We start from the raw sequence: 13,122 nt of genomic DNA on the forward strand, positions 1-13,122 counted from the left end.
CACACATATTCTGCGATTCTTGCGAAGAATTCCCCCTTGCAGCTCATATGCGGGAAACGATGTCTCTTGAACCGCTTTAGCTTGCAAGATAGGAAGTAATTCTTCATCATTAGCGTAGCTTCGTTGTACCTCTGTTATCCAATTTGGGATAACCACAGTAACTGTAGAGCATTCCCTTTGTTCCCTGCGAGATAGTGCGTCGGCAGCTCTGTTTTCTTGCCCCTTTTTATATTGTACTTCGTAATCCAAACCGAGTAGCTTAGCAATCCACTTTTGTTGAAGAGCGTTGTCCACCTTTTGTTCCAAAATGTGCTTAAGGCTTTGATGATCGGTTTTTATAATGAAATGGTGACCGACAAGATAATGCTTCCACTTATGAACAGCTTGCAAAATTGCCAAAAATTCCTTTTCATAGACTGATAATCCCCGGTTCCTTGGACTCAACGCCTTGCTAATATAGGCAATAGGCCGTTGGTTTTGCATAAGGACAGCGCCAATCCCTTTATCGCAAGCATCAGTTTCAACGACGAATGCTTGTGTAAAATCTGGTAGTGCGAGAACAGGGGCAGTGATCATGGCGTGTTTCAGCCTTTCGAATGCAACAGTGGCTCTATCAGTCCACTTGAACCCATCTTTTCTTAACAACTCCGTAAGTGGCTTGCTAATGACCCCATATTGCTTAATAAATTTTCTGTAGTAACCGGTTAATCCCAAGAAGCCACGCAATTCTTTCACATTCTTAGGTTGAGGCCAAGTCATCATACAATCAATCTTGCTAGGATCAGTAGATACACCCTCCTTTGTTATAATATGCCCCAAGTACTCAATGGTTTCTTGCCTAAAATCACACTTGCTCCGTTTAGCATACAACTGATTCGCCCTAAGAAGCTCAAGGGTGATGCGCAGGTGGTTCAAATGGTCGTTCCAAGTTCCACTATAGACCAAAATATCATAAAAAAATACCAAGATAAATTTCCGAAGATAAGGAGCGAAAATCACATTCATCAATGATTGAAAGGTTGAGGGAGCATTACAAAGCCCAAAGGGCATAACCAAAAATTCGTAGTGTCCTTGATGCGTAACGAAGCTTGTCTTGGGTATATCCTCTGCAGCCATTCGTATTTGAAAATACCCCGAACGCAAGTCAATCTTTGAGAAGTAACAGGCTCCCTGTAACTCATCCAACAATTCGTCAATGACTGGTATAGGAAAAGCGTGTTTAATGGTGAAATTGTTTAGATATCGATAGTCCACACACATGCGCCATGTTCCATCTTTTTTTTGACTAACAAAACAGGGGACCCAAATGCACTTTGGCTTGGCCGAATGATACCATCCTTCAACATACCCTTCACAATTGCCTCAATTTCACCCTTTTGAGCAAATGAATATCTGTACGGATGCATCTTCTTGGGGACAGCATCCTGCTTAAGTAGGATTTTGTGTTCAATTTCTCTGTTAGGAGGCAAGCCTTGAGGCTCCTGAAAAAGATCGGTGAAGGCAGCCAATAGATTGGAGAGGTCTTTTTGTTGCGAATTGAGCTTGTTGTGTAAAGGGGGGTGGACAGAGATAGCGTACAGTTGACCCACGAATCCATAGGAATCTTCAGTCACCATTTTGGAGATATGCTTTGCAGACAACATATGCAACTCAGCTTTCTGCGTCAAGGCTTGGAACCCCCGTTTCTTACCGTTTTGAGAAACTGTGACAGTCATTGCGTTGTAATCATATTCCACGGGGCTGTATAGTCTCAACCAGTTTCCTCCCAACACCATGTGACAACCCCCCAATGTTAGAGTGCGCATGGGGTGGGTAAATGCTTGTCCTTGTATTTCCCACGAGAATGTGGGACAATACCATTGACTGATCATTTCGCGGCCATCAGCTACACTTACCACTAGAGGGTCAGTTTGTTCCAAAACACACCCCAGTTTACTAGCAGCCTCGATGTCCAGGAAACAGTGGGTACTTACACCGTCAATCAGAATCTGAATTTCATGTCCATAGGCCCTTCCTTTTATCCTGAATGTGTAGAAATCTGTGTTGCCACTTAATGCATTGACAGAAACAGTCATGTCTATGGGTGGGGGGTCAGTGGGATCTCCTTCCTCTTCTTGCTCAAACGTTGCCTCCTCCTCAGTAAGGATACAATACATAAACTGTTGTTTACATTTGTGCCCAGGGCGAAAGGTTTCGTCACAGTTATAGCACAAGTTTTTACTCCTACGAGCTTGCATTTCAGCTTCAGACAAGATTCTGCGAATGGGAGCTTGGGTGGTCATCTTTCTAGACATAGGTTTTGGAGGTGGATGATAGAGTTTAGGTGGTAGTGGATTAGATGTAGGTTTGGGTGCAGAGAATTGCTTGGAGTGAGGCCACGGTTTGGTATTCGGGTTTGCAAGTTGCAAAATGGCGTTCACGGTATTCTCTTGATTTTTAGCTAGAGCTACGGCTTGATGTAGTCGAGTTGGGCGTAGAGAGATAACCTGACCCTTGATGTCTGGTCGTAGTCCATTAATGAAACAGGTTACATAGTAGGATTCAGGGAAGTTGCTATGAAAAACCATAACATGAGACTTAAGCTCCTCAAAGTTCTCTAAGTACTGTTCAACTGATTTAGTACCCTGCTGCAATGTATTGAATTCACCCAAGACAGCTCCTGGATCTCTTCCCTCGAATCGTTCATAAACTGCCTCAATAAATTCTTGCCAAGAGGGTAACCCTTTTTCCACCAGCCCTTGGAACCATAACTCGGCGCGACCAGAGAGATGAATGGAAGCCAAGGAAACTCGTTGATCCTCAGGGATGGTATAAACTGTCTGGAAATACCATTGACACTTCCGGATCCAACCTCGAGGTTCATCCCCGTTAAACCTGGGAAATTCAATGCTGGAAATAGGAGGGAAACAACCTTGTGAACCAGAGAACTCCGAATCAGGTCGTGAGCTCGGCGTTCGCTCTTTAGGGGGAACTGGGGCCTCGCCCAGAACAGATTTCCCACGATTGAGATGCTGCATTTGGTCCAAAAGGCCTTGCAATTGAAGCTGGATGGTCTTCTGACTGTCCACGAGCTCGGAATAGGAATTTTGTAAACCCGCTTGAATGCCCATCATGTTTTCGAATTGTGCCTGCACTTGTTGTTCATGGACTTGACGTTTCGATTTTTCCTCCATCAGCCAAAGCTCCTGTTTTTTTTGCATATCCATGAGTTCCTTCATCCGCGTTCCGTCTGCCATAAAAAAAAAAATAGTACTTAGCGAGGCCGAGGAAAGCCTTGCTCTGGATACCAAATGTTATGATTTGTTGTGGAATGAAGGGGAAGAAGAAAGAAACAGAGAGGGATTGCTTGCATAAACTCGAAGATAAATTCCTTTCATGAAAACTTCCAGACTTCTGTTACATACCCTTATAGGTTAGCAATATCCTTTTCTTATAACAAAGCACTAAAAACAGAAAGAAGTTAGGAATTGGAAGTGGTGGTGCTGAGAGGTACGACTGCAGGCTGGAGTGCGCATTCTGTTGAAAACCCAGAACATTTGATTTGGAACGTGACGTCATCGCACTTAAGCTGATTCCCCAATTTTAACTTAATACGGCGTCGTTGCTTCCTCTGTTGTGCCCTCGATCTGACGGCTGAATTTGTTAATTGTTGGACAGTGAGGATTATAGCTTCTTCTTCCTACCAAGGCTGTAACAGGGAGTGGGGTGGTGTGGGCGACGAGTGGTGAGGTGGCAATGGGGTGGGCGGAGTGGAGGGGGGAGGGGGGCCTGGGAGCAGGATGGGGGTTATTTTTAACTAATTTTTAAAAATAAAGGGGTAATATGGGAAAAATAAAAAATCTACACAAGTATAACAGCACTCAAAGACCTTAAAAAGCATTAATGGTGAGAATGAGCGGTGCTCATCACCAGCCATTGCTACTATCTATCTCTCAAGATTCAGAGAATCCTGGATCATCGGCCTCTGCCAGATATTTTGTAAAGGAAGCGTGGACGGAGTGCAAGAAGTTATGGCAAATAGCAGCTCCCTCAATCTTTTGCCGATTGGCAATGTTTTCTCTCACTCTTATCACCCAATCTTTTGCTGGTCACCTCCACCAAAGCCAGCTCGCCGCCATCTCCATTGCCACCACAGTCATTATCTCCATCACCTTCGGCTTTCTGGTACGAAAACCCCCCCTCTCTCTCTCTCTCTACTATTCAACTTTATTACTTAGGATACAGCTGATTGTATTTTTATCTGTGATTGGGAAAGAAAATGGTGTGGACTAGGCGAATAAGGATAGAAATGGCAGTTCCTTAAACGGTTTCTTCACTACTTTCATTAATGTTGTTGGGTGAATGGATTTAAATTTGAGGAAACGATTTTGAACCAAGTATTTCAAAACAGACTCCATATCAAGAGAATTTGATATCCATTAAAATTTCACAAGTATAGTTCTTAACAAGAGTGACATTTCTTCTAATACATTGTTATACAAATTACTCTAAAAAATTTGTCGGGGATTTGAAATTTGCAACTTTAAACCCATCAAACCAAACGTAGTCTAATAGTAATTTATGCCATTATCTGTGGGATCAATTGCCATATTATGGACATAACTGTTTAGTTCAGAAAAATAACAATGGGTAATAAAAATGATGATTTTGGTCGTGCGCTATTGCTGTTGCCTTTGGAGATAAATTGACCAACGAAATTAAGGATTACTAAACTACAAAATCTTTTAGGGTCTCTAAAATCAATTTTAGAGTTCTATAAAAATTCAGCATATGATGCAAAGCCTTTATTTGAAAGGTTGAAGAAAAATTTAGCTTCTGAAGCTTCCTGTCTCTCTATTTCTAATCCAAATGACTTTGATATAGTTGAAACAATAGCCTCTGAAGTTTGAGATATAACGGGATGCTCAAATAACACTATAATGATAAACACCCTTGTCAGATTTATGACGGGGGTTTGTAGAAAAGTGTATGGGTTAATTGCTTGATTATTAAAGAAAGGCATACGAATTAATTATTTGACACCCTTGCTATGAATTTTACTTTGTAATCACAAGACTTGCTGTCTTCAAGGTTTTATTGTCGCCTAATGGTCAACTTCATTCTCGCATGCTTGCCTGGATATTTTTGGTATATATTTGTTGTAACATTTATCAAGTATTGTTACTGGAGGTTTTCTTGTTGATTAATTTAATTGATGCATAATATATTAACATTTGAAGCACAAAATACTTGTTTTTAGCTCGGAATGGCTAGTGCGCTTGAAACGCTGTGTGGACAAGCCTATGGAGGAAAACAATACCACTTGTTGGGTATATATTTGCAACGCTCTTGGGTGGTATTGTTTCTAAGCTCTATATTGCTTCTGCCTCTTTTTATTTTTGCTGCGCCAATATTGAAGCTAATTGGACAGCCAACATTATTAGCTGAGCTGACAGGAGAGGTGGCAATGTGGCTGGTTCCTATGCACTTGAGCTTTGTGTTTCAGTTCACTTTGATGAGGTTCTTGCAATGCCAGTTGAAGACTTATGTGATAGCTTGGGTGTCCGGTGTGGTGCTTGTGGTTCATTTGTTATTGAGTTGGATTTTTGTTTATATATTGAGGGTTGGCATTGTTGGAGCTGTCCTCATTCTTGATTTCTCTTGGTGGATGTCTGTCTTGGGAATGTTTATCTATTGCGTTTGTGGAGGATGTCGTAATTCTTGGACTGGTTTTTCTAGGCAAGCTTTTATCGGCCTCTGGGACTTCTTCAAATTGGCTTTGGCTTCTGGTGTCATGCTCTCGTACGTCCCCATGCAAGCCCTGATTTGATTTGACATTTCAAAGCAACTTCAAGATTTAGATCTATAAATTTTCAGGTTGGAGAACTTTTATTATAGAATGTTAGTCATAGTCTCAGGCATTAGAAGTGCAGAGGTTGCTGTTGATGCCTTGTCCATATGGTTGGTGTTCTATTTGATTCCATTGTTATACTTCTAGTTTCATCGGTTAGGTGCTGAGTTAATTGGACTCTGTCCTCTCATGCTTATATTGTTTCTTCCTTATGTTGACAGCATTAGTTTCTACGGTTGGGAATCGATGATTCCACTTGGACTATTTGCAGCAACGGGGTATGTTTTTGTTTGTCTTTGTTCCTTCCACAGTGCTCTTCTCTTTGTATAATGCCTGACCAACATGAGCCGCAGCATGAGATTTTCTAGAAAAATAAATACAGAATCCATCTAGACAACCAGAAAAGATAACTGTAGATATCTTTCAGTCCTAGTGGTCTATGTTTACAAGAACATAATGATTTGGCCTTTTTCATGCAAGACTGCAAAATAAGATATGCTCTTCTGCTCGTATTAGAAGAGTGATACTGTAGATTTTATTCCTTATGGTTTAAGTCTAATCAGATTATTATTTGCAATAAAATTTAAGATAACCAAAGTAATGATAAATGTTACTTATTTGTTAACTTCAGGTCTTTTATAATCGTGTTTAGACTTTAACTTCTAGAATTTTTATTTTTCTAACAAAATCTCATATCCCAAATAATACTTTTCTATGACTCATGATTTCTTACCAAGAAAAAAACACATGACTACTAGAATATACGACTTAACTAACATTATAAATTACTGAATAAAATTTTCAAATACTATCATATAAGTAATGAAAATAATATTTGAATGTAAAGTATTTATTTGAAGTTAACAAATATTTGAACCTATATCACAACCTAATAAAATCATTGTTAATATTCATTGTTGTATCCAAACAATATTATAATTTAATATTTATTTATATAATCATTAATTCTTTTTGATTTAGAGCAAAGTTCTCTAGAGTTAAAATTTTATATTTTTCTTTAGTTTATCCTATAAATTCATCTTAATTTGTACTTTACAATTATAGTGGATTAACACATTGTATTTGCTGCAAAATCTATTTAAGCTGCCAAAGTATAGATGTACTCAAGATGCTGACACATCTTACAGATTTTCTGACTTAATATTGTTTAAAATCTTCAACTTAAGGTTTGAGGGGCTGAGGACTGTCTACATACAGTTTCTCTATTTCCATTTAAAGTTTTCTATTTGTTGTATTTTTATATTTTCTCATAGTTGCTCTCTTGTTTGTATAAGTTATTTGAGCTGAAGATCATCTATTGTTGCCATTCCATTGAATTTCTCTCAAACAAACGCAGGATCCGTGTTGCAAATGAAATTGGAGCAGCAAATAGAAATTCTGCAAAATTTGCTGCCAAAGTTTCTGTCTTCAACTCTCTTCTGGTTGGCTTTGTGTTTTTCTTAGTAATCATTGCCTTTCCCCACAAGATTGCTATGGTATTCACATCAAGCTCGTCTGTCATCTCAATGGTTGAGGGACTAGCTTTGTTATTGGCAATAACCATTCTCTTTAATTGCATTCAACCGATTCTTTCAGGTAAGACAATCAATATTTATCTGTATCTATAATAATATTAATAAATCATGAAGAGGCTTTTCGTGTGTTTTTATATTCCTTTACTAAAATTCCTTCTCAACTTACACATAGAGTAACTACCCACATAGTATCACTCCATAAATAAGACTTACCAATACATGTTTGATTTGATAATTTCAGCTTAATATCCTAAAATTATTGTAACGTTAATACTTTTATTTAATATTTAATTCAAAATATTTCATGGTTAAAGTTTTTAAAAAATTTATATTTTACTATGCTGTGTGTGTGCTCAGTTATTATTACTATATATAATTGAAAAAAGGGGTGAATTTGATATCATGGTCTTCATAACATAGTTTTTTTTGCCCCTTATACATTTTTTTCGCTCTCCAAAATTATAGCATCATCTTCTTTTATCCACAATTATAGATCCCATATTTATATTAATTAACCAATTATTATGTATATGTTAAAGTGTTTTCTCTATCTTTAAAATTTGAATAAAAGTATACGGATTGTTTTATTATAAATTATCTTAAAAATTTATGGACATGCAAAGAGTTTGCCACAGAGTACTAGTTTAAACAGAAATTTCAATTGTCTTTTAATTCTCAAAAGAAGAAAAGTATGGATAGAAGTTCATCCAATTCAAGATGAGTATCTTGTCTATTGAATCTTCGAGACATGAGAGACTAATGTTTCGCAGTAATGTCGCCCATGTATTTTACTTTTAGAAACAATGTTTTTAACATTCTGGAAAAAAAAAAAAAAAAAAACATGAGATGGATGCAAATCATGTTATTCCAAGAACGAGTCAATCTGACATAACAGTTACTCAGGTAAGCCCATTACTTTTTTCATGTAACTTGTGTCATAAAAGAATTGAGGCATATTTATGAAGGAATGTTAGATTGAGTTGAATCTTGGACTTTCAGGGGTAGCTGTTGGATTTGGTCGGCAAGCCTTGGTTGCATATATAAACATTGGGAGCTATTATTTTGTTGGAGTACCTCTTGGGATCATCTTGGGATGGTTATTACATTTTGGGTTAAAGGTACATTCCATCTAAACATACTTATGAAAAAACACAGTATAGATACCATTAGAACTTCCTAATTCTTCCTCTTGTGCAAGCATGAGAATTAGAAAAGTGAACTCTTACCCTGAAACTGCATTTTAAGAGTTTTTATTAGCATTATTATTTGGGTTAGTTACAATAACACCCCCTTGAAATTAGGCTTAATTACACAAACACTCCATGTGCTTTCTGAAATTACAGGTACACCCTCTGAGGGGTGTTAGTGTAATGTGCCTCTGTGGATGTTTGTGTAAACTTTTGCCAATAAAAAGCATGTACTTATTTTTTTTCAAATGATAGGGGGTGTTTGTGTACTAGCATCTAACTTCTTGGGTGTATAATTTATGCCTAATTTATTGGTGTCTAGTTGACTCCGTAAACAAAATGAACTTATCAGGTGCATTACAGGGCATTTGGGCTGGAATGATCTGCGGGACGATGATTCAGACATTGATATTAACCATTGTGACAATTAGATATCCCTGGGGAAAGGAGGCCAAAGTCCATGACTTGACCTGCCCCATGCTACAAAGATGAAGAACACCACATAGACCAATGAAGTGAAAAACTTTGAAGTATAAACAGCAAACTCTTTTATTCCTCCTAGACGAAGCCCAATGACTTTGGGGATATCATGTTTGATACAATATGTCCTTTTGTACTACAATTGCTTTCTTGGTTTTTTGCATTGTTCATGCATACAACAAAGGCTAAGCAACTCTATTAGGGGATGTTGAGATATTTCAAGCACATACAAGTAAACTTTTGCTACAGGGAGTTGAATTCTTTTCCCAACATTTTTGCAAAATCCGGCTTCTATTGATGGTTTGGAAGTTCCTTTGATTCTGTATTATTCGGTAAGTTGTTAAGGGTATTACTAAGTGCTATGGTTCAACTTATGGTCAGTCCCTAATAATCGGTAGTAAGTTGTCAAGTAATATAAATATTTTATAATTTCTCGACGTCTTTTCACGGAGCACTGGACATGGACGTTAAGGATCTGACCAGCTTGGAGGAAGAGGAAAGTGCAACTTGTGACAGGACTCCCATTTAGTTGCTGCGGAAGTAGACAGATGAGGAAGGTTTTATTGTTTTAAACGGAGTTGATTTCACCAGTTGTGATATCTGATGTAATCCTGATTTATTTGTAGAATATTGTTCTTCACTCTGAACAGGAAGAAATAATGCCTGACGTTGCAGATATATTGAGTTCGTTCTTATTCTTTACTCCATATCAAACTCTAGTTGATTGATATAGCATAAAATTAAGATTGATGATTTTTCTATTCCAAAAAAATAAGAGGAAGAAGAGGAATTTTATTGCAAATTTGTTCTCTCTTTACTTGGTTCCCAACAACTTTGCTACATAGCTCAGCAATACGTTGGATTAGGGGATAGGTGGAATTAATCCTAATTATAAGCATAACAATTTTTGTCCTACTGCAACTTTTATTTTTGTTTAGAATAATTGAAGAAGTTAATAGGCCTCTCTTAACTGTTGGGCTCCTGGACACATTTGATATATGTGGTCCACTAGAATCACATGACCCATTCTTTTCAACTCTTGGGCTGAATGTGTTGACTGGCTCCTCCCAATTCAAAGATATCATTACCTAGCCCTTCAAGACAACCTTGTCCACAAGGCTAGAGTTGAGAAAAACTCCTCACAGCGACGTCCCACTTGACATCACCGTAGATGGAGTTTCCATTTGGAGAATACCGTCGTTATTTTGCCTATGTAAAGGCTTAAGTGTCATTACTTCTCTGGAAGCGTTACTTTGTCATCAATATCAATAGCAATCTTTCAAGTCATTCTGCTTTTGTCTATTAATATCTCGTTGCTTTAATTGTTCACAAGAGTAGCATTTCACTGAAGTTGCGTATCAGTGTTTGCTTCAACAATCTGGTATTAGAGCCAGTGAACAACACTACATCAACAATGGGCGATCTTCAAGTCAAGAAACTTCACAACAACTATAATTCTTGGTCTACTTGTATCATGTCTTATATGCAGGGTTAGGATTTATGGAGGTCGTAAATGGAAACCAAGTAACCTAACCAGAACCGGAATGTTATAAAAATGGAAGATTAAAGCTGGCAAAGCATGTTTGTTTTGAAGACAACGATTAAATAGGATGTGATGGAGCATATCTCTGAATCGACGACTCCTAAAGATAGAGATTTCTGAGTTGGATCCAGAGGCTCCCAAGTGAAACCAGGATGAAGGAAATCATCATTCACGGTTTGAAGCCAGAATTCAGGAGTTTCGCTGTTGCGACACAAGGATACCAACTCAGCAGTCGCTTGTTGAATTCGAAAATTTGCTTGCAGGTCAAGAAGCTTTAGCTAAGCAAATGGGAGGAGTCTCACTGAAGAATGACGAAGAGGCACTCTATGTTAATAAAGCAGGAGGAATTCAAAGGCCGGTGGATCCAAGAAGAGTGACGACAAGGCGAGAGGTCACCCAAGTGAAAGAAACACGAAGGATCATGGTAATGTCAACAAGTTCAAAGGAAAATGCTATAATTGTTGGAAGAAGGGTCACATGGCAAAAGATTGCTGGTCAAAGAAGAATGGTGCGGAGAGTAACATTGCCACCTCGAAAACTGAAGACGAATGGAACTTTGGGGCATCATTTGCTATGGATGAAGATGAGCCAGCCTTTGCTGCGACAATATCCAATATGTTGAAGCACACCAGTTGTCATACGAAAAGCCCAAATTCAAAGCGAAGGAACCACTAGAGTTGATCCACTCTGATGTGTCTGGACCGGTCAAGCAACTTTCCATTGGAGTTATGAAGTACATGGTGACTTTGATTGATTACTTATGGAGGTATGTGTGGGTTTATTTTATGAAGAATAAATTCGAAACTCTTACGAAATTCAAAGAGTTGAAGAAGTCAGCAGAAGTAGAGATTGGCAAAGGTAACCGACAATGGAGGAGAATACACCTCAGACGAGTTCTCAGATTTCATTCAGGTGGCTAAAATACGCCACCAGTTCACGTGCAATAAAATGGCGTGTTGGAAAGGAAAAGTAAGCAACTGGCAAAAATATATTGAAGTATGCTTCATGTGAAGAATGTTTCCGGACGATTTTGAGTAGAAGCAATGAAGACAACAACAATGGTGAATGTGATCAATAGGCTTCCTCAATAAAGGTTATTCTTTTTGTCTCCATTTGAAAAAATATGGAACATGAAGCCTTCTATTGGTCACTTTGGAGTATTTGGATGTGTCTGTTTTGTATTTGTTCCTGCTCACTTACTTAACAAAATGGAGAAAAAGGGTATTAGGTATGTGTTTGTAGGGTACGAAAGTCAAAGAAAAGAATGGTAGTTTTGTGACCCAACAACTGACACATCTTGAAATGTCATGTTGGATGAAGATTCTTCTTGGTGGTCCTCTAGCAAGGAAGTAATACTAGAAGACTCTTGAATCAAGCTGATTTAAGAAAAAATTGAAGTTGCAAATGGTGACCAAAACATAAAAGAAGACACTGCCTAGAATCCTTGGCAAACAGGAGTGTATCAGAGACAAGAAGAAGAAGGCGAACCAATCGAAGCGGTAGTAGAAACTCCTCTCAGAAGATCAATAAGAACTGGCAACCCAAATCCAAAGTATGCAAATATCGCCAACAGAGCCAAAAGAACCAGAGTTTTTTTAGGAAGCTTTTTGAAATACAAATGGAGGAAGGCTATGGAGAAGAACTTGCTGCACTCGAAAGAAACCCAGACCTGGGAGCTCATGCCAAAGCCAACCGATTTGAAACCTATCTCTTGCAAATGGGTGTACAAGATAAAGCTCCATGGTGATGGATTGATCGAGATGCATAAAGCTCACCTATTAGCTTGAGGATTCTCTCAGCAATATGGACTAGACTATGATGAAACGTTTAGTCCAGTCGCAAAGCTTACAATCGTACGTGTTATTCTAGCGCTCTTAGCTAGCAAAAGTTGCAACTTGTGGTAGATGGACATGAAGAATGCATTTCTACACGGGGAGCCGGATCGGGAGATCTACATGAACCAACCAACGGGTTTTCTAAGTGCAGATCATCCAGAATATGTGTGCAAGCTTCGAAAGGTGCTCTACAAGCTCAAATAAGCACCAAGAGCATGGTATGGTACCATTGTTGAATTAGGGAACAGGTGGAATCCATCCTAACTGTAAGCATAAAGGGATAATTTCACTTTTCATACCTAAAGTATACCCTTTTTTCAATTTTAGTACCCCAAGTTTCTAAGTTATCAGACTTGGTACCTAAAGTTTTTAATTTTCATCTATTTGGGTATCCTCCGTTAAGTTGTCTGTTAAAACAAACAGCCAATCTAATTTTAGACAAAAATTTAGGCGGGTGAAAATAAAAAATTTTGGGTACCAAATTTGATTACTTGAAAATGTAAAATACTAAAAGTAAAAAAAGGGGTATACTTTAAGTATGAAAATGAAAAATTATCCCTAAGCATGACAAACTACTGCAACTTTTATTTTTGTTTAGAGTTATCTAAGAGCTTAATAAACCTTTAAAATAGGATTGTTGGATCTCCTTATTGTTAGGCTCCTAGGCACATTTGATATATATGGTCTACTGAAATTACATGACCCATTATTT

The 13,122-nt window shown here is 38.1% G+C and overlaps 2 protein-coding genes across 4 annotated transcripts; one reads left to right on the forward strand and one right to left on the reverse strand.

Moving 5' to 3' along the window:
* LOC110011314 lies at window positions 1,220-3,699 on the reverse strand. Its single transcript, XM_020691277.1, has 2 exons — window positions 3,405-3,699; window positions 1,220-3,229 (listed from the first exon to the last, which is right to left on the reverse strand). The coding sequence occupies exons 1-2, from the start codon at window positions 3,556-3,558 to the stop codon at window positions 1,236-1,238; spliced, it is 2,148 nt and encodes a 715-aa protein (XP_020546936.1). The 5' UTR covers window positions 3,559-3,699; the 3' UTR covers window positions 1,220-1,235.
* On the forward strand, window positions 3,803-9,704 carry LOC105177090 (protein DETOXIFICATION 27). 3 transcript variants are annotated; one of them, XM_020691306.1, is made up of 7 exons: window positions 3,803-4,164; window positions 5,240-5,781; window positions 5,857-5,940; window positions 6,052-6,108; window positions 7,188-7,426; window positions 8,365-8,483; window positions 8,905-9,704. In XM_020691306.1, the coding sequence occupies exons 1-7, from the start codon at window positions 3,883-3,885 to the stop codon at window positions 8,932-8,934; spliced, it is 1,353 nt and encodes a 450-aa protein (XP_020546965.1). In that variant the 5' UTR covers window positions 3,803-3,882; the 3' UTR covers window positions 8,935-9,704. The 3 variants fall into 3 exon arrangements, with proteins under 3 accessions (XP_020546965.1, XP_020546964.1, XP_011098419.1); XM_020691305.1 differs by having other exon boundaries at window positions 3,804-4,164; window positions 5,878-5,940; window positions 8,916-9,704; XM_011100117.2 differs by having other exon boundaries at window positions 3,805-4,164; window positions 8,916-9,704.

Source organism: Sesamum indicum, linkage group LG2, assembly GCF_000512975.1.
Source record: "Sesamum indicum cultivar Zhongzhi No. 13 linkage group LG2, S_indicum_v1.0, whole genome shotgun sequence".
Classification (NCBI taxonomy): domain Eukaryota; kingdom Viridiplantae; phylum Streptophyta; class Magnoliopsida; order Lamiales; family Pedaliaceae; genus Sesamum; species Sesamum indicum.

Excerpts from the sequence above, each read along its gene's own strand:
- LOC110011314 (XM_020691277.1), bottom strand. The coding sequence starts at position 3,558 with ATGACGTCACGTTCCAAATCAAATGTTCTGGGTTTTCAACAGAATGCG. Across the intron at positions 3,230-3,404 it reads GATATTGCTAACCTATAAGG|ACGGAACGCGGATGAAGGAA; the intron begins GTATGTAACAGA and ends TTTTTATGGCAG.
- LOC105177090 (XM_011100117.2), top strand. The coding sequence starts at position 3,883 with ATGGTGAGAATGAGCGGTGCTCATCACCAGCCATTGCTACTATCTATC. Across the intron at positions 6,109-7,187 it reads GGACTATTTGCAGCAACGGG|GATCCGTGTTGCAAATGAAA; the intron begins GTATGTTTTTGT and ends AAACAAACGCAG. Across the intron at positions 7,427-8,364 it reads CATTCAACCGATTCTTTCAG|GGGTAGCTGTTGGATTTGGT; the intron begins GTAAGACAATCA and ends TTGGACTTTCAG.